This window comes from Oncorhynchus nerka, linkage group LG6, assembly GCF_034236695.1.
Source record: "Oncorhynchus nerka isolate Pitt River linkage group LG6, Oner_Uvic_2.0, whole genome shotgun sequence".
NCBI classification, from domain to species: domain Eukaryota; kingdom Metazoa; phylum Chordata; class Actinopteri; order Salmoniformes; family Salmonidae; genus Oncorhynchus; species Oncorhynchus nerka.
The window spans coordinates 20,916,901-20,939,188 of record NC_088401.1 but is presented as its reverse complement, the minus strand read 5'-3'; the positions used below and the strand labels follow the sequence as shown (position 1 = coordinate 20,939,188).

General features: G+C 42.1%; 2 protein-coding genes across 3 annotated transcripts in view; one reads left to right on the top strand and one right to left on the bottom strand.

Annotated features, from left to right (window-relative positions):
* The window catches only part of LOC115130169 (dipeptidyl aminopeptidase-like protein 6), a 297,134-nt gene extending 287,982 nt beyond the window's left edge, over positions 1–9,152 (top strand). The window contains exons 19-26 of the mRNA XM_065019378.1: positions 1,074–1,143; positions 1,724–1,918; positions 2,440–2,494; positions 3,422–3,521; positions 4,777–4,835; positions 4,971–5,043; positions 5,138–5,211; positions 6,990–9,152. Of these exons, the coding sequence (XP_064875450.1) occupies positions 1,074–1,143; positions 1,724–1,918; positions 2,440–2,494; positions 3,422–3,521; positions 4,777–4,835; positions 4,971–5,043; positions 5,138–5,211; positions 6,990–7,139 (776 nt within the window). The 3' untranslated portion in view covers positions 7,140–9,152. The remainder of the gene's footprint in view (positions 1–1,073; positions 1,144–1,723; positions 1,919–2,439; positions 2,495–3,421; positions 3,522–4,776; positions 4,836–4,970; positions 5,044–5,137; positions 5,212–6,989) is intronic.
* Positions 9,153–9,441: 289 nt separating this feature from the next.
* LOC115130168 (gamma-glutamyl hydrolase-like) lies at positions 9,442–12,847 on the bottom strand. 2 transcript variants are annotated; one of them, XM_029661013.2, is made up of 9 exons: positions 12,566–12,847; positions 12,086–12,194; positions 11,875–11,925; positions 11,676–11,760; positions 11,424–11,562; positions 11,125–11,231; positions 10,936–11,026; positions 10,688–10,822; positions 9,442–10,488 (listed from the first exon to the last, which is right to left on the bottom strand). In XM_029661013.2, the coding sequence occupies exons 1-9, from the start codon at positions 12,651–12,653 to the stop codon at positions 10,370–10,372; spliced, it is 924 nt and encodes a 307-aa protein (XP_029516873.1). In that variant the 5' UTR covers positions 12,654–12,847; the 3' UTR covers positions 9,442–10,369. The 2 variants fall into 2 exon arrangements, with proteins under 2 accessions (XP_029516873.1, XP_029516874.1); XM_029661014.2 differs by lacking the exon at positions 12,566–12,847 and adding an exon at positions 12,370–12,559.
* Between the last annotated feature and the right edge of the window lie 9,441 nt (positions 12,848–22,288).

Genomic DNA, 22,288 nt, shown 5'->3' with positions numbered 1-22,288 from the left:
TCATGAAAACGGTGAGGAATCAGCCCAGAACTACACGGGAGGATCTTGATCGCAAGACAGCTGGGACCATAGTCACCAAGAAAACAATTGGTAACACACTACGCCGTGAAGGACTGAAATCCTGCAGCGCCCGCAAGGTCCCCCTGCTCAAGAAAGCACATATGCATGCCCGTCTGAAGATTGCCAATGAACTTCTGAATGATTCGGAGGACAACTGGGTGAAAGTGTTATGGTCAGATGAGACCAAAATGGAGCTCTTTGGCATTAACTCAACTCGCTGTGTTTGGAGGAGGAGGAATGCTGCCTATGACCCCAAGAACACCATCCCCACCGTCAAACATGGAGGTGGAAACATTATGCTTTGGGGGTATTTTTCTGCTAAGGGGACAGGACAACTTCACCGCATCAAAGGGACGATGAACGGGGCCATGTACCATCAAATCTTGGGTGAGAACCTCCTTCCCTCAGCCAGGGCATTGAAAATGGGTCGTGGATGGGTATTTCAGCATGACAATGACCCAAAACACACGGCCAAGGCAACAAAGGAGTGGCTCAAGAAGAAGCACATGTGGAAAGGAGTGGCCTAACCAGTCTCCAGACCTTAATCCCATAGAAAATCTGTGGAGGGAGCTGAAGGTTCGAGTTGCCAAATGTCAGCCTCCCACACACGCAAACCTGGTGGCCAACTACAAGAAACGTCTGACCTCTGTGATTGCCAACAAGAGTTTTGCCACCAAGTACTAAGTAATGTTTTGCAGAGGGGTCAAATACTTATTTCCCTCATTAAAATCAATTTATAACATTTTTGACATGCGTTTTTCTGGATTTTGTTGTTGTTATTCTGTCTCTCACTGTTCAAATAAACCTACCATTAAAATTATAGACTGATCATTTCTTTGTCAGTGAGCAAACGTACAAAATCAGCAGGGGATCAAATACTTTTTTTCCCTCACTGTACACAAGGGATAATGGGGGAAGATGGGCGACACCTGGAGGGGGGTGGAGACAAGCACAAGGACAGGTGAAACAGATCAGGGTGTGACACATACTGATCACTTTCTCTTGTTGTGTAGCACTAACGATGCAGATCCTCAAACCTGCCAGCTTTGTGGACTCATCTCACTATCCTCTGCTCCTCCTCGTGTGAGTACACACACACACACACACACACACACACCTGCTCTACTATAAAAGCTAGCTATCCATCTCCACAGTTTCTCATCAGCTGTTGACACAGAGGTCTTCACCTCCTCTGTGCCATGGACAGGTTGCCTCATCAGGAGAGATAATTACCCTCCGACTCAGTGCTTTAATCAGGGCTATTCATCTAAGGCAGAGATGTGGCAACTCTCTCTCCTTCGCACGACCAGTAATTACGCTGCCAATGAAAAGGTCTCCATTCCCCCTTTAATTAACCCTCCTCTCCTTTCCTCCACTATCACACCATCTCACTCCATGCCCTTGCCTGCAGGTTGGTGAAACACACACTAGACTAGATTCTTCAGTCCCTGTCTTTTCACCCTGGCTCACCTCTGGATGAAGTGGCACTACTATAAAGACAATGTGTCATTTTCTCTATATCTGCTGTATGAGGACACACCTCCAGTTTAAAAGGGACCGTGAGAGGTGTGTGTGTGCATGTGTAGTTATTTATTTTAGGGAGTGAGTGAGTGAGAATGATGGGTTAATAAGGACTAAACATGCCGCCTTCCCTCGTCACCAGTGACAGCACCCCCGGTGGTCAGATGGTATCAGAGCTGTTCCAAATGGACTGGGCCACAGTGTTGGTGAGCAGCTTCGGGGCCATGGTGGTACGCTTCGACGGGCGGGGCAGCGGCTTCCAGGGGACCAACCTGCTGCACCGCGTCCAGAGGAAGCTGGGCGTGTTCGAGGAGAGGGACCAGCTGGAGGCCCTCAGGTAGGTACCTTCAACTGCAGTCTGATTCTCCACCCTTCTCCTAAGTGGTGCGCTTGCAGTCATGGATTTAAAAGCATTGGATTGGTGTAATAATTGCTGGAGGGTGTTTCCACCATTGTTAAATCCATGATGGGAAGTGTGAGGCCTTGGACTTCTCTGTCACAAGACATACTGCCCTAACACTGTCATATGAACTGAAGAGCAGCCAATCGGCAGAGGTCTGGAAATGTGTAGTGATTTGACATGTGTAAAGGAAAAATAATTTATTCACACACTCTTAGGTAACTAACGTTTAGGCAGCTGAGGCTATAAAGTGTGTGGCTAAATTATTGTTATGATCCGCCGGCCTGTACCTCGCCAAATCAGGATTTTCTCCTTTCTATATTACAGCCGGGTGCTAACGAGCCTTGACATGGACAGCTAGCAAAATAACTGAGCAGAAACACTTGGAAGGGGTACTCAGGATCAGGAAGTCTTCATTCTTAGATGAAGTAATCCAAATCGAATTTCTTGCATTTCAGTATAATATCTAAAGAGCCCTACGTTGACAAGACCAGGATTGGAGCTTTCGGCAAAGTAAGATACTTTTTTTCTCCTGATAATTATGATGTTAATTGGTTGCATGTAGTTACATCTGAAGTGGATAATGTTCACTTGAACCCCTTGTATTGTTCAGTATCTATCTGCCAACTCTGATGTGCTAACTAACCACCCTTGTTTTAAGTATAGAAATCACTAGGGATGCTCTTGAATCTTGCTCGTTCATATCAACATATTGAGTATCATATTAAGATTGCCAGCTACACTCTTCAACTGAAGTGCAAGCTGTAAATGACAGCTACAGTGTTTATGCCTACTCTGTGTGGTTTTCTTATGTACTGCATTGCTGGAATTGTGTGTTGAAAATACATAGGAAAAAGACAGATCAGATGTGTGCTGCGAGCTCAACATTTACCTTTGGACCAAATAGATATAGTTTTAATAGATTCTGACACCTCTGATAGGATGTTCATGAAGAGAAGCTTAATTCTGTTGCCTCTGGCCAAGTCCTCCTACTGGGTATGCTGGTGTATTAGAGAGTCCAGAAGGCCAAACATTATTTGGAACTAATCATCCATAACAGGAAACATACATTATGGAGGAAGCTGCAACTTGCAGTAATGGACATGGGATATTTCATATTACTCATTATCAGGGGCATTGTCAAAAAGCCTGGTCCCAGATCTGTTTGTGCTCAATGTGTTGAATAGCATGACAATGACCATAGGAGTTGGCACAAACAGATCTGTGACCAGGCTAATGATCTACTGCTCTTGGGTCTCCAAACTCAATCTTTAAACTGAGCTTGAAATGGGTATCTGTCTGTAGGCAGCAGTTAGAGAAGCCTTGTGTTGATATAGGATTTCTGCTTTCTCTGTCTGTCTGTCTGTCTGTCTGTCTGTCTGTCTGTCTGTCTGTCTGTCTGTCTGTCTGTCTGTCTGTCTGTCTGTCTGTCTGTCTCAGGTTTATGGAGGCTATGTGACCAGCCTGTTACTCAGCGCCGAGGATTCCCCGGTGAAATGTGGTGTAGCCCTCTCACCCATCACGGACTTTGACCTATACGGTAAGGTGTGTGTGTGTGTGTGTATGTGTGTGTGTGTGTGTGTAAATGCTTCTTATCAACATGATGGAGCAGACACCCCTCCCACGCCAACACTACAGTGCCAGACAGATGTGCCTATGTGAGAGAGAGCAGTGATACTTGGGAGGGAAGTGTGGATGACAGCAGAAGCAGGTGTGGGGGTTTATGACTCTGTTCATCTCAGACTATGGTTTCTATCTGAAAAGATGGATGTGTTTGAGAGCTCATCTGACAAGAATGAATACTCATCGTTAAGGAGTTTTAAAGAAAACTACAGCTGCACATAACATCATCTGTAGTATTTTCTGCTGTGTATTGAGGTATAACAAGAGGTATGTGTGTGTGAGGTACAGTGGGGCAAAAAAGTATTTAGTCAGCCACCAATTGTGCAAGTTCTCCCACTTAAAAAGATGAGAGAGGCCTGTAATTTTCATCATAGGTACACTTCAACTAATTTTTGCTCACCATTCTTGTGATCATTTTGACCCCACGGGGTGAGATCTTGCATGGAGCCCCAGATCGAGGGAGATTATCAGTGGTCTTGTATGTCTTCCATTTCCTAATAATTGCTCCCACAGTTGATTTCTTCAAACCAAGCTGCTTACCTATTGCAGATTCAGTCTTCCCAGCCTGGTGCAGGTCTACAATTTTGTTTCTGGTGTCCTTTGATAGCTCTTTAGTCTTGCACATAGTGGAGTTTGGAGTGTGACTGTTTGAGGATGTGGACAGGTGTCTTTTAGACTGATAACAAGTTCAAACAGGTGCCATTAATACAGGTAACAAGTGGAGGACAGAGGAGCCTCTTAGAGAAGAAGTTACAGTTCTGTGAGAGCCAGAAATCTTGCTTGTTTGTAGGTGACCAAATACTTATTTTCCACCACAATTTGCAAATGAATTCATTAAAATCCTACAATGTGATTTTCTGGATTTTTTTTTCTCATTTTGTCTGTCATAGTTGAAGTGTACCTATGATGAAAATTACAGGCCTCTCTCATCTTTTTAAGTGGGAGAACTTGCACAATTGGTGGCTGACTAAATACTTTTTTTGCCCCACTGTATAACAAAGTATTGAGATAAACTTTTGTTATTGACCAAATGCTTATTTTCCACCATAATTTGCAAATAAATAAATTTAAAATCCTACAATGTGATTTTCTGGATTTTATTATTATTTGAAACCACTATGTCCCTTGATAGGATCTAATGAATTGATTCCTTTTGACAACCTCTCTTCCAGCATCAGCTTTTTCAGAGAGATACCTGGGAATGCCCAAGCCTGACCCAAGAGCATATGCGGTATGCCTTCTTTATTCAGCCTTCACTTGAACTTCATGTATGAGCTGTGTTTTTTCTATTGGCTTGTAATATAACATCAGTGTAATACTGTGTATCATAAATATAAAATATAATATCTATGTAATTTCTCCACAGATGGCAAATCTAGCACACAGGGCATCACAGTTCCTAGACAAGAAGTTTCTGATTGTTCATCCAACAGCAGATGGTATGAGATCCTTGAAAACCTTTCTAGCCTAACAAAATGCTTTTATGTTTTTAACAATAAGATGTTATGTGTTGGTCTCCTTTTCTCTCACCAGAAAAAGTACATTTCCAGCACACAGCTAAATTCATCTCCCAGCTGATCAATGAAAAAGCAAACTACACTCTACAGGTGAGAGGTACTTCCCAGAATGACATGTAGAAATGGGATGAATAGAATAGCTACCATCAATAAGGTGCACCAATTTAACTGGAACAGACAAGCCAATGTATCATGGGAAGCAGATATATTGCTAATTTGCTAATCCAAAATGCATCCCAGTGATTTGGCCATTCTAGGCATTCTATTTCTCTGGGGGCATATTTTGGGCTAGAACTGTTAAACCAAGGAGTTGTGTAACCCCACACCAGCTGAGGGATTACACCTCACAATGACCCCCCATCTCACTTAATGAGATTATACTCCCCTTTTACTAGGCTTGCTTTAACAGGGTCAACTAATCCCATTAAGACATGGAGCATTTAGAAGTCAGAGTTTAGGTCATCGCTGCGTCATAGGTCCCCTTACCCTTATATGCTTTACTGTGTGTTGACTGAATAGGCCTCATCAGTAATTCAGTATGTGGACACCTGCTCGTCAAACGTCTCATTCCAAAATAATGGGCCTTAATATGGAGTTGGTCCCCCCCTTTGCTGCTAATATAGCCTCCACTCTTCTGGGAAGGCTTTCCACTAGATGTTGGAACATTGCTGCGGGGACTTGCTTCCATTCCTCCATTGAGGTCGGGCACTGAAGTTCGGGCAATTAGGCCTGGCTCACAGTCGGCCTTCGAATTCATCGCAAAGGTGTTCAGTAGGTTTGAGGTCAGGGCTCTGTGCAGGCCAGTCAAGTTCTTCCACACCGATCTTGACAAACCATTTGTGTATGGACCTTGCTTTGTGCATGGGGGCATTGCCATGCTGAAACAGAAAAGGGCCTTCCCCAAACTGTTGCCACAAAGTTGGAAGCACAGAATTCTCTAGAAAGTCATTGTATGCTGTAGCATTATGATTTACCTCACTGGAACTAAGGGGCCTAGCCCGAAACATGAAAAACAGCCCCAGACCATTATTCCTCCTCCACCAAACTTTACAGTTGGCACTATGCATTGTGGAAGGTAGCGTCCTCCTGGCATCCGCTAAACCCGGATGTGTCTGTCCGACTGCCAGATGATGAAGTGGGATTCATCACTCCAAAGAAAGCGTTTCCACTACTCCATAGTTGAATGGCAGCTAGCTTTACACCACTCCAACCGACGCTTGGCATTACGCGTGGTGATCTTAGGCTTGTGTGTGGCTGCAAAGCCATGGAAACCCATTTTATGAAGCTCCCGACGAACAGTTATTGTGCTGACATTGCTTCCAGAGGCAGTTTGGAACTCAGTAGTGAATGTTGCAACCGAGGACAGACCATTTTTACGTGCTTAAGCACTAGGCGGTCCCGTTCTGTGAGCTTGTGTGGGCTACCACTTTGCGGCTGAGCCGTTGTTGCTCTTTAGATGTTTCCACTTCACAATAACAGCACTTACAGTTTACTGGGGCACCACTAGCAGGGCAGACATTTGATGAACTGACTTATTGGAAAGGTGGCATCCTATGACAGTGCCACGTTGAACATCACTGGGCTCTTCAGTAAGGCCATTGTACTGCCATTGTTTGTCTATGGAGATTGCATGGCTGTGTGTGCGATAGTATACACCTGTAGGCAACGGGTGTGACTGAAATAGCCGAATCCATTTCATTTGAAGGGGTGTCCACATACCTTTGTGTGTATATATAGTGTACTTTGAAGGGGCTTAGATGATGATGATAATAATAACATGTTTATTATAGCATCTACATGAAGCTGCATGTACATCCAGAGCAATATGAATGGATGGATGGTGACCAGTGTGTTGTGTTCCCCCTCAGATCTACCCAGACGAGGGCCATTTCATCCACAGCGAGGCCACGCAGCAGCACCTCAGCCAGTCGCTGGTCAACTTCTTTGAGGAGTGTTTCCGGCTACCGGACAAGGTGTTCGAGGAGAGACAGGAGGAGGAAATTGAGGAAGAGGGTTAGCCCAGACAAAACCAACACCCCAAAACAGAGCTCCAGTCTACGCCTAAGCACAATTCCAGCCCCCATACTTGGTTTCACAATCCACATAATATGCAACCTTCTCTTGGTTTCAACCCTCTTTAGTTTTTTTTTTCTCCAATTTTCACCTTCTGTGTTTCCCCTGCTTTCCACATGATCAACCCTGAGACTGCCGCGTTGCAGATCAACCCTGAGACTGCCGCGTTGCAGATCAACCCTGAGACTGCCGCGTTGCAGATCAACCCTGAGACTGCCACGTTGCAGATCAACCCTGAGACTGCCGCGTTGCAGATCAACCCTGAGACTGCCGCGTTGCAGATCAACCCTGAGACTGCCGCGTTGCAGACGCTTGCTTATCTCCTCATCCTCAGTTTTTCTCCTCTCCCTCACCTTTTGATTCAGCACGACTCCACAAGAGACTATCGGCAGCCATTTTTTTGACATCGACACAATGAATACATTACGATGAAGGACCACTAGCTGATGTCATATCTGGAACGTGTTGAAAAGGTGCCAGGAATAGGCATTCTCTGGTCATTTTATGTTTAAAAGGACAAGCTCCTTGGATTCCAAACAACTGGTGGGAGGGAAGGAACATCAAAATCCACACACAAACTTTACCAGTCAGTGAGGAGGGAAGACTCTATAGCACAAACTTTACCAGTCAGTGAGGAGGGGAGACTTAATAGCACAAACTTGTGGTCGAAGATACAGACTCCACATGGTATCTGACGGGTCAAACTGGCTCCAGCCCAGTGTCTGGGGTGTGGGTGTCTGTGGAGAAGGGAATGCTCCTATTTTGAAAATCGTGAAGAGACCTTTTCATGTCGGACTGTGCTTGTGTCTGTTGTCCCTTTGTCAAGTAGCACATTAAACATTCCCTTCTTTGGACATCGATACTTTGTTTTTTCAGTGTTCAAGTTTATCTTGGAATCTTCTTGTAGCCTCAAGTATGTATTTAAATGGTGTAGTCTTCATTTTTCCATGTCATAAAAAGGATGTGAACCGAATCAGGTTTGTTCTTGATTCACTTTGTCTTGGTTTTGTTGCAAATCGTTCTCCTCCAGTCATTTGAAATTCGAAGCATAATATACTTTAGTCACTGTGCCTTACTTTGGGAGCAAGCGGTCCTTTTTATGGACTCCTTTTGTGAAAACAAAATACAACATGGATCATTGTAAAGAAATGTTCTGTTGACCATGGCACCAACTACTGATGGTTAAACCTTCACTCTGAACTTTGAACACTTTGTAATGTTGTCATAGAGTACGTATGGAATTATGTCAAGTAAGAAATGGTCTTCTCTAGTTCCAAATATAACCAATTTCCAAAATGGTTGTAAACAGTAGTAGTTGCATGTATCCTTACATTATTTTACAGATGTTAAAATGGTAATGAAATTGTTTGTCTGGCTAACGACCACATAAAATGGTTATGTTTTAGTAAATGTTGTGGCATTCCAACCCCTCTCAGTATTACAATTCAAACCCATGGGTGGGTTTGAGGTGCCACTTTAAAATTGGTGGTGTTGTATGGCCAAAAGTAGTAGTAGTAGTACATTTGTGTATATAAGGTCATTAATAGCTTAGAATCATTATCACAATCTTTACACTATGAAATACAAAAGGAATTCTAAAAATTTGAATTCTTGAGGCACGAGTCTGCATTTTTAATTTGTCATTTTATCTGAATGCTCATTCCTGTTACTTTGTCAATGCATGTTATCAAGTTATTTGCAACTCAATGCGATCTTCGATAGCTCCATTTCAAAATAGTCTTTTTGACATCTTGAATGTTCCATACTGGCATTACATTTACAGTAGTATCGTGATTGAGATCCCAGTCTCGTCAGCTTGATGTGTAAATGTTACTCAAATGTCATTTTAGTCTCTTAATATCTGAGTGTTATTTGTGCATAAATGCATTTTGAAAGTTACATTTCTTTTTGTTCTCCTGTTTCTGTCCTTGGGTTGAGTTTAAAGTGGACTTTGCTATCGTCAGTGGCTCTGGTGAACTTTCTGACACTGGAGATTGAACGTGAAGATGGACTTTTGTCAAGTGACCCAAAATAGTACAAGAGACAACTGTGGCATGGGGGTAAATATTAGAATAAAAAGTAGTTTATCTATTTTGGTTCTTATTGCACAATTGTGAATGTTCTCTCTGCTTTGAATTGTTTAATAGAAAAACATTTCATCCTCAAGCTACACAAATCAACCAACTGTTTTGTTGGATAATATAAGAATAAGATTGTTTTTGGTTTGTTCAAAAACATAGACATCCATAGTCATACGAACAACTTTATTGTTCTCAGTTAGCCTACTTTCTTTGTAAAACCTTTAATCCAAAATATACAAATCAAACATTAAGCTTTTAATTTACAGAAATGTACATCTAAGTGTTGCCGCATAAATACCATTACAATTATTGAAATAAACATTAAATTACATACTCACAAAAAAGTAATATTGTTCAAAGGCAGACTTGATTCCAGTGAACAGGATTGTAGGTTTATATCAGTACCATTAAGAACAATAATTTGGGTCGTTCCACCAATTAGGTTCCTTTTGAGAAGTTTGATTTATTTTATTTCACTTATTTTAACATTGTCATAAAGAGCACATGTTCAACTTAATGAAACAAATTTCCCCATCTCAAGAGGTTAAATAAAAAACTATGGTGCCAAATAAAGTAACAGGGTTGACTACCTTATCTTAAATCAGCCATACATTTCTTTGTGACCGGGGGGGAATGGGCAGTTGAATTCAAACTTCACAAAAAAAACATTGTTATAACCTTTCCAGCCTGACCATCTATGGGTAACAGGGTTGAAGTGTTGTGCTCGACCTGCTCAGTTTTTCACCACCAAACACCAGAACATGGGTTAAAAGAGTAGAACCAGCTCACCTGCTTTTACACTGACTTGACAATGAGATATGCAATGTCTCAGGGGGGAAAAAAATCAAGAGTTCAGTTCAAGTAACAGAGTTGACCTGAAAATGTGGGAGTTTTACAATGATGGTGAACTTGGAGAAATGTTGGGGTTAAGTGGGTTAACATCTTCCTAGAAGTCACAGAGGATGCACAGAGGGCATCTTTGGCAAGTCAGGAAGTCTTTATTAATATTTAAAAATCAATAGTTATTAATAACAGGCTTTTAAAATTCAATATTTGTCCACAATTTCTACTAAAATATCAAAAAGACACTCATTTCAAAAGTAATATATTTGTTCAAAGGCTGACTTGATTCCAGTGTACACAGGATTGTAGTTATATATCAGTGCCCTCTTCTCCACCTCCTCATCCTCAAATTTGTGAAAGTTTTTTCTAGCTGTTAATGAAAAAAGCAGTGGCATAGATTAGTGGTTGAAACATATTGTAACAGGTGGAGTTTGATCTTGACCACACCCTTCATGGTTCAGTCAAGGGGGGCACATTCAAGAACTCTCCATGTTACAATAACATCAAGCTACATATTGAGACAAACACGATAGATTCAGTGACATTTTGCAACACATTACTATAACTACCTTCATTGACAAAGAAATCGGCCATGAAGAAAGTAACCTTTACAGCCAATGGAGAGTGTGGAATGTACGGCTTTGTCCATTCAAATGTATTCTTTTCAGGGTGCCATTGGGTTCCATAGATGGGGAAGCTATATGCTACAGAGAAAACAATGAACCTATCATTGAAAATTATATTATGTAAGTACATGTTCCAGTATAAGTTACTGTATATATACTACTGTTTGCTAAGTTAGAACAATGTGCTTTACCTTCCATAGTTGACACAAACTCGTTTATCCCATCACTGCTTGTGGTCAGGACTTTGTAGAACTTCCTAAGGTCTGCATTGCTGTTATAAATCTGGATTGCAATGTTGCACGAATAGTTCACAATTAATGCTACAGAGGATACATAAAAGCCGATCACTTGGTGATTGTACACAGACACAATGCACATACCGCCAAAGTGAGACTCCATTTATGGGAGTTTTCAGTGATTGGCTCAGAGGCCAGTGCATCCAGGAGCTCTGATGGGAAGCCCTTGAACATCCTACTCTCTCTTGATCCTGAAAGTGAAAGAATTTCACATTACTTCAAGTTGAAGATTATTGTTTCGGTGAGGCTGTGTGCATTCTTGCAGCATTTGGATAAGTGAACCGGTTCCATTTGGGAAATGTAATTCTGGTCAAATCTGATGAGTGATGCTTTTCTCTTATGTCTGTATCATGGTGATACACGCAAGTACATATAAAACATACTGTTAGTAAACACCAGTGGCAATGCCACACCACTGGTATTGGTGTGGGACAGAAGCATCTTTCCACTGGTCAGGTACGTCAATTCCTCGAATCCAAGACACGTGCCCCATACAGGGAAATAGTCACCCCTTGAGTTGGCCTAAAAAGTCAACAACAAAAAATGATTAAGAACAGGTTTTTCCCCCCCACATATTTGGTAAGTTAAAACGAAGCTCTACAATATGTGCAAGTATCAAAAGGCGCATGTCATACCTCTATGGCAAGCTCATAAAAGATTCTAGCAGCCTTTGCATACCCAGATGTGAGGATGCTAACACCTCCACCAGGGTAGAGTATTCTACAGGGGGGAAATATGTAGTTCATTTTTTTTAAAGAAATAAAAGTGGGAAAAAGATGACAAAAACACCACAACAGTGGGTCTTGTACAGCAAATAGCATAGTTGACACCTACCCATTAATGGAGTTGAACAGTGTTTTGTACTCTTCCAGTGTCTTATTTATCCTGTAGAAATCACAGAAAAGTGTGTCAGAGGTTCATAATAAAGTAGTTGGGAAATTAACATTAGGTCTATTCAGTCAAATGTTATGAGATATTCAGAACAATATTTGAAAAGCTGTTAAGTGCTCAACTATAGTTCATTATCAATCTGCATGAAGCTTACATCACAGGGACGACTCTTGCTCCAGCAGACTCCAGGAACTTGACATACGATGCGGCTATATAAGACGCATTCTGCGATCGAGGCGAGTATACCTCCTGCGCTAAAACACCTTAGGAAATCGCAGATAGTTTTGGAAGTGAGTTACAATGAGTTTAATAAAGTTAACGTATTTCCAGTAAAGCTACAAAAAGATTTAATGTAATAAAATATTAATTTGATTGGAAAGAAGAACCTGTACGGTAAGTTAGGCCTACTCCGAATGGGTTACATTTATATAATAGTACCTATCATTCTGAGGACTAATTGTAGCCATATGGTTGATGTTTTTGATATCAGACCGGACTTTGAAGAGGTCGAACTAGTTATGCAACGTTCTAAACTCAGTCATCTATTAGGCAGTGTTAATGATATAGGGAACAATTTATAATAAATACATGATGTAACGCTTTAGTTTCTTAGTCATGTGATGCAGAAGTTCACCGATAATAGGCTCGTCGTTCCTCTTCAGCGCTGTGCACGAGGACAAAGTTGAGAAAGCAAAACAAAACAGTAGGGCAAAATTGCTCATTTCCGAAACGTGTTTCCACGTGTGGATCAAATTGGTATTGTAAAAAATTGAAACGAGCTTCTCCGTCTAAAGAGGACTTGACACTGGAAACTAGTACATTGCTATAGGTTGCATACCGTTTATGTTTCTCATGAGGAAGAGCTCAATTGCATAGTGCTGGCGTCCTCATCTCTTTCTCAAACCCATTGGAGAAGGTCAGAGGGGTGGGACCTTTGGCTTTTATCATCCAATGGGTTTGAGGAGAGGAAGGAGAGCCGGTGGAGGAGGGACATAACCAAATGAGAAAAGGCAATGTTCCTGCTACATTAATTATCATAAACTACTGCGTAAATTATCCTAAAACAACCTGCTACAAAAAAGTTTCACATGTTTTTACTGGCAGCATAATAAAATGGACATTACAGTTTTCAGCCTTCAAAATAAAAGCTCAAACTGTAGAGGACAGGTTTGAGTTTTTTCTCTATCTTCTAAAAGTGCCCATTAACCTTAATCACATTGACATTTCAATACAACTTGAAAATAACAATATATTTCATTGTTCTAAAGGTGTTGGTTAATTGAAAATACAAAAAAATAAGACCTCACCTAATGTACAATTACTTTTTAAATATAGTGGACTCGCAGGAGGCTGATGAAGGGAGGACGGCTCATAATAATGTCTGGAATGGAAACCGTGGAATGGTATCAAACACATGGGAACCATGTGTGTCATGTGTTTGATACCAGTTAATTTACTGTGATTGGACTGTACGTTAAATATAATAATTGTAATGTATATATCAGCTAATCTCACATATGAACAGCTATTCTATATAATACCTGCAAGTTGAACAAAGAATTGTGGCATGTACAGCAGTTTCAGTAGGTGTCTTCAGACAGGCATTCACAATGTTATGATATGAGGAACAAAAATGACAAAACATGTATACATCCACAATGATGGGATGGATTAGATAAATGCATCCATTCTTCATCCATTTGTTTTTGTTTTTAAATAATAAGGATGAGATTATAAAGTGTTTCTGTTGGCAGAGATGAAAAATATCCCCCAGTATTAAGTATTTGGCGCCCTCAGGTGTTTATTTCTTAGAGGTGTAGAGCAGGATGCATAAAGCTCATGACGCATTGAACAGGGGAAAACTGATTCCCCAAATTAACAGCCACAAAATCTGTCTTGCATGCAAACAAACATGCCCATGTTCATTGTTGAAAACACAACTTTGATCTTATTTGTATGTATTGACTGTATTCTACTGTATTTTAATCAATGCCTCCGACATTGCTCATCCCAATATTTATATATTTATTCATTCCATTCTTTTACGTTTAGATTTGTGTTGTGGTGTATTGTTAGATACTACTGCACTGTCGGAGCTAGGAACACAAGCATTTCGCTTCACCAGCAATAGCATTGGTAAATACAGTGCCTTGCGAAAGTATTCGGCCCCCTTGAACTTTGCGACCTTTTGCCACATTTCAGGCTTCAAACATAAAGATATAAAACTGTGTTTTTTTGTGAAGAATCAACAACAAGTGGGACACAATCATGAAGTGGAACGACATTTATTGGATATTTCAAACTTTTTTAACAAATCAAAAACTGAAAAATTGGGCGTGCAAAATTATTCAGCCCCCTTACTTTGTAGCGCCACCTTTTGCTGCGATTACAGCTGTAAGTCGCTTGGGGTATGTCTCTATCAGTTTTGCACATCGAGAGACTGAATTTTTTTCCCATTCCTCCTTGCAAAACAGCTCGAGCTCAGTGAGGTTGGATGGAGAGCATTTGTGAACAGCAGTTTTCAGTTCTTTCCACAGATTCTCGATTGGATTCAGGTCTGGACTTTGACTTGGCCATTCTAACACCTTGATATGTTTATTTTTGAACCATTCCATTGTAGATTTTGCTTTATGTTTTGGATCATTGTCTTGTTGGAAGACAAATCTCCGTCCCAGTCTCAGGTCTGTTGCAGACTCCATCAGGTTTTCTTCCAGAATGGTCCTGTATTTGGCTCCATCCATCTTCCCATCAATTTGAACCATCTTCCCTGTCCCTGCTGAAGAAAAGCAGGCCCAAACCATGATGCTGCCACCACCATGTTTGACAGTGGGGATGGTGTGTTCAGGGTGATGAGCTGTGTTGCTTTTACGCCAAACATAACGTTTTGCATTGTTGCCAAAAAGTTCAATTTTGGTTTCATCTGACCAGAGCACCTTCTTCCACATGTTTGGTGTGTCTCCCAGGTGGCTTGTGGCAAACTTTAAACAACACTTTTTATGGATATCTTTAAGAAATGGCTTTCTTCTTGCCACTCTTCCATAAAGGCCAGATTTGTGCAATATACGACTGATTGTTGTCCTATGGACAGAGTCTCCCACCTCAGCTGTAGATCTCTGCAGTTCATCCAGAGTGATCATGGGCCTCTTGGCTGCATCTCTGATCAGTCTTCTCCTTGTATGAGCTGAAAGTTTAGAGGGACAGCCTGGTCCTGGTAGATTTGCAGTTGTCTGATACTCCTTCCATTTCAATATTATCGCTTGCACAGTGCTCCTTGGGATGTTTAAAGCTTGGGAAATCTTTTTGTATCCAAATCCGGCTTTAAACTTCTTCACAACAGTATCTCGGACCTGCCTGGTGTGTTCCTTGTTCTTCATGATGCTCTCTGCGCTTTTAACGGACCTCTGAGACTATCACAGTGCAGGTGCATTTATATGGAGACTTGATTACACACAGGTGGATTGTATTTATCATCATTAGTCATTTAGGTCAACATTGGATCATTCAGAGATCCTCACAGAACTTCTGGAGAGAGTTTGCTGCACTGAAAGTAAAGGGGCTGAATAATTTTGCACGCCCAATTTTTCAGTTTTTGATTTGTTAAAAAAGTTTGAAATATCCAATAAATGTCGTTCCACTTCATGATTGTGTCCCACTTGTTGTTGATTCTTCACAAAAAATACAGTTTTATATCTTTATGTTTGAAGCCTGAAATGTGGCAAAAGGTCGCAAAGTTCAAAGGGGCTGAATACTTTCGCAAGGCACTGTATGTGTTGTGACCAATAAAATATTGTTTGATTTATAGTAGGTTTTTTTTTTTTTCATCTTTATTTAACCAGGTAGGCCAGTTGAGAACAATTTCTCATTTAAAATTGTGACCTGGCCAAGATAAAGCAAAGCAGTGCGACAAAAACAACAACACAGTTACACACGGGATAAACAAACATACAGTCAATAACATAATAGAAAACCTGTATACAGTGTGTGCAAAATTAAGTAAGGAGATAAGGTCATAAATAGGCCAATAGTGGAGAAGTAATTACAATTTATCAATTTCCACTGGAGTGATATATGTGCAGATGAGGATGTGCAAGTAGAAATACTGGTGTGCAAAAGTGCACAAAAACAAAAAAATATGGGCATGAGGTAGTTGGATGGGCTGTTTACAGATGGGCAATGTACAGGTGCAATGATCTGCGAGCTGATCTGACAGCTGACGCTTAAAATTAGTGAGGGAGATATGAGTCTCCAGCTTCAGTGATTTTTGCTGTTCGTTCCAGTCATTGGCAGCAGAGAACTGGAAGGAAAGGCGGCCAAAGAAGGTGTTGGCTTTGGGTGTGACCAGTGAGATATACCTGCTGGAGCGTGTGCTACAAGTGGGTGTTGCTATGGTGACCAGTGAGCTGAGATAAGGCGGGGCTTTACCTAGCAGAGACTTGTAGATGACCTGGAGCCAGTGGGTTTGGCGACGAATATCTAGCGAGGACCAGCCAACGAGAGCGTACAGGTCGCAGTGGTGGGTAGTATATGGGGATGGCACTGCGATAGACTACATCTAATTTGCTGAGTAGAGTGTTGGAGGCTATTTTGTAAATGACATCGCCGGGATCGGTGGGATAGTCAGTTTTACAAGGGTATGTTTAGCAGCATGAGTAAAGGAGGCTTTGTTGCGAAATAGGAAACCGATTCTAGATGTAATTTTGGATTGGAGATGCTTAATGTGAGTCTGGAAGGAGAGTTTACAGTCTAACCAGACATCTAGGTATTTGTAGTTGTCTACATTTTCTAAGTCAGAACCGTCCAGAGTAGTGATGCTAGTCGAGCGGGCGGATGCGGGCAGCGATCAATTGAAATGCATGCATTTAGTTTTACTATCATTTAAGAGTAGTTGGAGGCCACGGAAGGAGTGTTGTATGGCATTGAAGCTCGTCTGGAGGTTTGTTAACACAGTGTCCAAAGAAGGGCCAGAAGTAAACAGAATGGTGTCAGCAGCAAGAGCAACATCATTGATATGTACAGAGAAAAGAGTCGGCCTGAGAATTGAAGTAGTTAGTGATTGACAGAGTCGAAAACCTTGGCCAGGTCGATGAAGACTGCTGCTACTGAAGTCTTTTATCGATGGCGGTTATGATATCGTTTAGGACCTTGAGCGTGGCTGAGGTGAACCCATGACCAGCTCAGAAACCAGATTGCATAGTGGAGAAGGTACGGTGCGATTCGAAATGGTCGGTGATCTGTTTGTTAACTTGGCTTTCGAAGAATTTAGAAAGGCAGGGCAGGATGGATATAGGTCTGTAACAGTTTGGGTCAAGAGTAACTCCCCGTTTGAAGAGGGGGATGACCACGGCAGCTTTCCAATCTTTAGGGATCTCAGATGATACGAAAGAGAGAATGAACAGGTTAGTAATTACACGCAGAAAATACTTCCTCAAATTCCCATCCATTCAAACTTACCCAAACCATTTCATATCATGAAAAGCTCAAAACTAAAATATGTCTGTAGAGTAAGGAGACCGATGTAGCAGCAACCTAGCATCCTACCGTCAATTTCTATGTTGTCATTTTGACTGGCTGGATGGCAGCTTCTTTCTTGCTTGATGATAGTCGACTAAGAAAAGTTATTGGAAACTATTTGAAAGTTTGGTGTTGGGAACAAAATGCAAATCAGTATACCAGACTGCAGATCCCTTACTGCTGAACCACTTACATTTTGAGCCAAGTTCTTGTTTCTTCTCTTGATCCACCAGTTCAAACACAGTTTTTTGTAGAAGAGGCCCATTGACTTGTCTTACTATTGACACCAATGCACCACCCTGAAACAGCACAGCAGGCCACAAAGCCAAATGAAAGGTTTACTCTGTGCAAAAATGTCAAAATAGTATGTCACTAACAAACATCAGGACATTTTTGGACACTTCTCATGGTTATGACACATGTATGACATGTGTCCTAACACAGCCTAAGTGGGTAAGTGACATGTCATAAAACCTGTCAACCTGTTCCGATGCATGAAAAATGACACTGTCTGTAACTTGACTCTCAGTGATATAAGATCATGACATGATAATAAAATGATTCTGTTATACAGCACAATGCTTACAAAGTAGAAAAGGAAGACCGGTTGACATTTCCCTTCAAATGAACTTATCTCAAGCAAACAGTCAGCATCCCCCTGAAAGTGAATTAAACAGGACACTTAATACAATTTACTGCAGTTTCCTTTTCGAAAAGGGTATTGATCTCCAGAGGCCCACACAAAAGTTCTGTTCTTTCATTGCACACCAAAAGGAAGAAAACAAACATGGAGGGACAACCTGGAAACACCCTTTTTTCATTTTCTGTTGCAAATATTTTTCAAATATTTTCAGTTGTATGCCCAAATGAACAGGACACAGGTTGTGACACTAAACCCCAGCTGTCTGGCAAGACGGCACTTAGATCTAGGACCAGGCTACTGATCTGGTATGAGGGTCAAGATCATGAACCGAGCACACACAGGCAGGAATTATTTTGGGCTAGGGTTAGTTTTAATGGAGGGTTACCAATTGGGGTACCGAAAGTGCACCATTATCATAATCAGATGGTGACTGTAGCTGAAAAAGCCTTTGCCACTTTGAAGTGCAACACGTCATCTCCATATTCGCTCCTCAATTTTCTGAAGATGGTTTGAACAGCCTTGCATGACCCACACCATCTCTGGTAGACATCTATAAGTACAAACATGGATAACAGCATATTAATCCTCACATTTCAAAGTAACATCAAAACTACAGCAGCCTGACAGCTTCTTCATTCATTATCTGGCTGAGCATGACCACTCATTAGAGCAAACTAATTAACGTTAACTTTAGTCCAGCTCATATTTGTGAGCTAACTAACTAACGTTACATTATTTCTACCATCTGTGACAACCTTTGAAAGCTGCCTAAGTTACCAAGAAGTCCTGGGGATGACAATGCTCTTCTGTAACACCCTGGGTTTATAAGCGCGGAAATCGACTCTGCCGTTCGAGCATGCTTTTGCGGGGGGTTCGAGACCTGCTTCCTGCTGTTTCATTACATTGGTGTCAGAAGTTGGATCGGACCTTGCATGTGCGTGTGCTTGGCCGGTGAGCGCGTTCCTGTGCTCATCGCCCATTCAACATAAACATTACATAACAAGTTGGAAATTGCATATTCAACAATGAGTGGTTTACTATGAATCAGTGGCTAACTGCAAGCATTGCTTTTTTATTTTATTTTATTATTTTACCCCTTTTTCTCCCCAATTTCATGGTATCCAATTGTTTTAGTAGCTACTATCTTGTCTTATCGCTACAACTCCCGTACTGTCTCGGGAGTTATCTTCCACTCCTGGATCAAATCAAGAACGATCTCCAAACCTGGATCTCCCTCCCAATTAGCTTAGTAGGAAGAATTAATGTCATCTGTATCAACATCCTCCCTAGACTGAACTATTTATTTCAGATGCTTCCATGCAATCTGGCGGCAGGGTAGCCTAGTGGTTATAGTGTTGGACTAGTAACCGAAAGGTTGCAAGTTCATATCCCCGAGCTGACAAGGCAGTTAACCCACTGTTCCTAGGCCATCATTGAAAATAAGAATTTGTTCTTGCCTAGGTAAAAAAAAAAAAAATCTCCCAGATTCCTTTTTCAAAACCACTAACCAAAGCATCACCAAATTTATATGGGTCAATAAAAATCCTAGGATCAAGTTCTCCACTCTATCGAAACCTGAATCTAAGGGTGGTCTTGCCCTTCCCTCCCTTCAATTGTACTACTGGTCTGCCCTAATCCGCAACATGCTAACATGGATCACAAACAGACAAGAGTCAACGTGGATTCAGATAGAAGTCCAATCCTGTGGTTCATTGCCCCTAAGCTCAATTATATTCATTAATAACTTTAGTGAAGTGGGCAACATAGCCAAATCCTTTGTGATTTACAGCACCCTACTAGCGTGGAGGGACTGTAAGAAATACCTGGGCATTTCCTCCCAAATATGGTCTCACTCGCCAATAGTAGGCAACCCAGACCTGCCAAAAGCCCTGAGGGTGCCAACTTTCATCTTTGGCATACTCTAGGAATCAGGACCTTTTCAGACCTATTTCATCAGAAAACCACTACACTGAAATCAATGTGCCAAGATCCCATTTTCTTAAATATCTTCAAATTAGACATGTCATTTCCTCATTTACTTCCAATAGGAGGTTTAGAACTCAGTTGAAGGAAGTTGAAACCCTTCTTGTCACAGCACAATCCATTAAAGGCTAAATATCTTATATCTATAGACTCCTTTCTTAGAAAGGAGGCTCCTCCTTTACTCCTTTGAAAATAATCTGGGAAAAGGACCTTGGTCTGACTATCAGTGATGAGTTATGGGCGGAGGTTTGCGACAGGGTATACTGCTCCTCTACTAATGTAAAAATGAAAAAAAATCTAATTACAAATGTTTGTAAACAGTGTATTACACTTCTTTGAGACTCCATAGAATGAAAACAGACATGTCTCCTAACTGTAAAAGATGTACCTCTGAAAGTGGAACCTATATGCATGTATTTTTGGATCTATACATACTGCTGCACAGAAAATACTAGATGTACAGTTTGATATGACCCCGTGTATCTATCTTCTTAATGTCCAGCAGGACTTTGTGGCAGCATTCGCGCAAAACTGAAAGCTCCAACCACTGCTTTTAACCAGGGCAAGGTGACCGGAAACATGACCGAATACAAACACTGTAGCTATTCCCTCCGCAAGACAATCAAACAAGCTAAGCGTCAGTATAGAGACAAAGTAGAGTCGCAATTCAGTGGCTCAGACACAAGAGGTATGTGGCAGGGTCTACAATCAATCACAGATTACTAAAAGAAAACCAGCCCCGTCGCGGACCAGGATGTCTTGCTCCCAGACAGACTAAACAACTTCTTTGCTCGCTTTGAGGACAATACAGTGCCACTGACACGGCCCGCTACCAAAACCTGTGGACTCTTCTTCACTGCAGCCAACGTGAGTAAAACATTTAAACGTGTTAACCCTCGCAAGGCTGCAGGCCCAGACGTCATCCCCAGCTGCGTCCTCAGAGCATGCGCAGGCCTGCTGGCTGGTGTGTTTATGGACATATTCAATCAATCCTTATCCCAGTCTGCTGTTCCCACATGCTTCAAGAGGGCCACCATTGTTCCTGTTCCCAAGAAAGCTAAGGTAACTGAGCTAAACGACTACTGCCCCGTAGCACTCACTTCCGTCATCATGAAGTGCTTTGAGAGACTAGTCAAGGACCATGTCACCTCCACCCTACCTGACACCCTAGACCCACTCCAATTTGCTTACCGCCCCAATAGGTCCACAGATGACGCAATCGCAACCACACTGCGCACTGCCCTAACCAATCTGGACAAGAGGAATACCTATGTGAGAATGCTGTTCATCGACTACAGCTCAGCATTCAACACCATAGTACCCTCCAAACTCGTCATCAAGCTTGAGACCCTGGGTCTCGACCCCGCCCTGTGCAACTGGGTACTGGACTTCCTGACGGGCCACCCCCAGGTGGTGAGGGTAGATAACAACATCTCCACCCCGCTGATCCTCAACACTGGGGCCCCCCAAGGGTGTGTTTTGAGCCCTCTCCTGTACTCCTTGTTTACCCACGACTGCTTGGCCATGCACACCTCCAACTCAATCATCAAGTTTTCAGAAGACACTGTAGTGGTAGGCTTGATTACCAACAACGACGAGACGGCCTACAGGGAGGAGGTGAGGACCCTCGGAGTGTGGTGTCAGGAAAATAACCTCACACTCAACATCAACAAAACAAAGGAGATGATCGTGAACTTCAGGAAACAGCAGAGGGAGCACCCCCCTATCCACATCGACGGGACAGTAGTGGAGAGGGTAGTAAGTTTTAAGTTCCTCGGCGTACACATCACGGACCAACTGAATTGGTCCACCCACACAGACAGCATGGTGAAGAAGGCGCAGCAGCGCCTCTTCAATCTCAGGAGGCTGAAGAAATTCAGCTTGTCACCAAAAGCACTCACAAACTTTTACAGATGCACAATCGAGAGCATCCTGTCAGGCTGTATCACCGCCTGGTACGGCAACTGCTCCGCCCACAACCATAAGGCTCTCCAGAGGGTAGTGAGGTCTGCACAACGTATCACCGGGGGCAAACTACCTGCCCTCCAGGACACCTACACCACCCGATGTCACAGGAAGGCCATAAAAATCATCAAGGACAACAACCACCCGAGCCACTGCCTGTTCACCCCGCTATCATCCAGAAGGCAAGGTCAGTACAGGTGCATCAAAGCAGGGACCGAGAGACTGAAAAACAGCTTCTATCTCAAGGTCATCAGA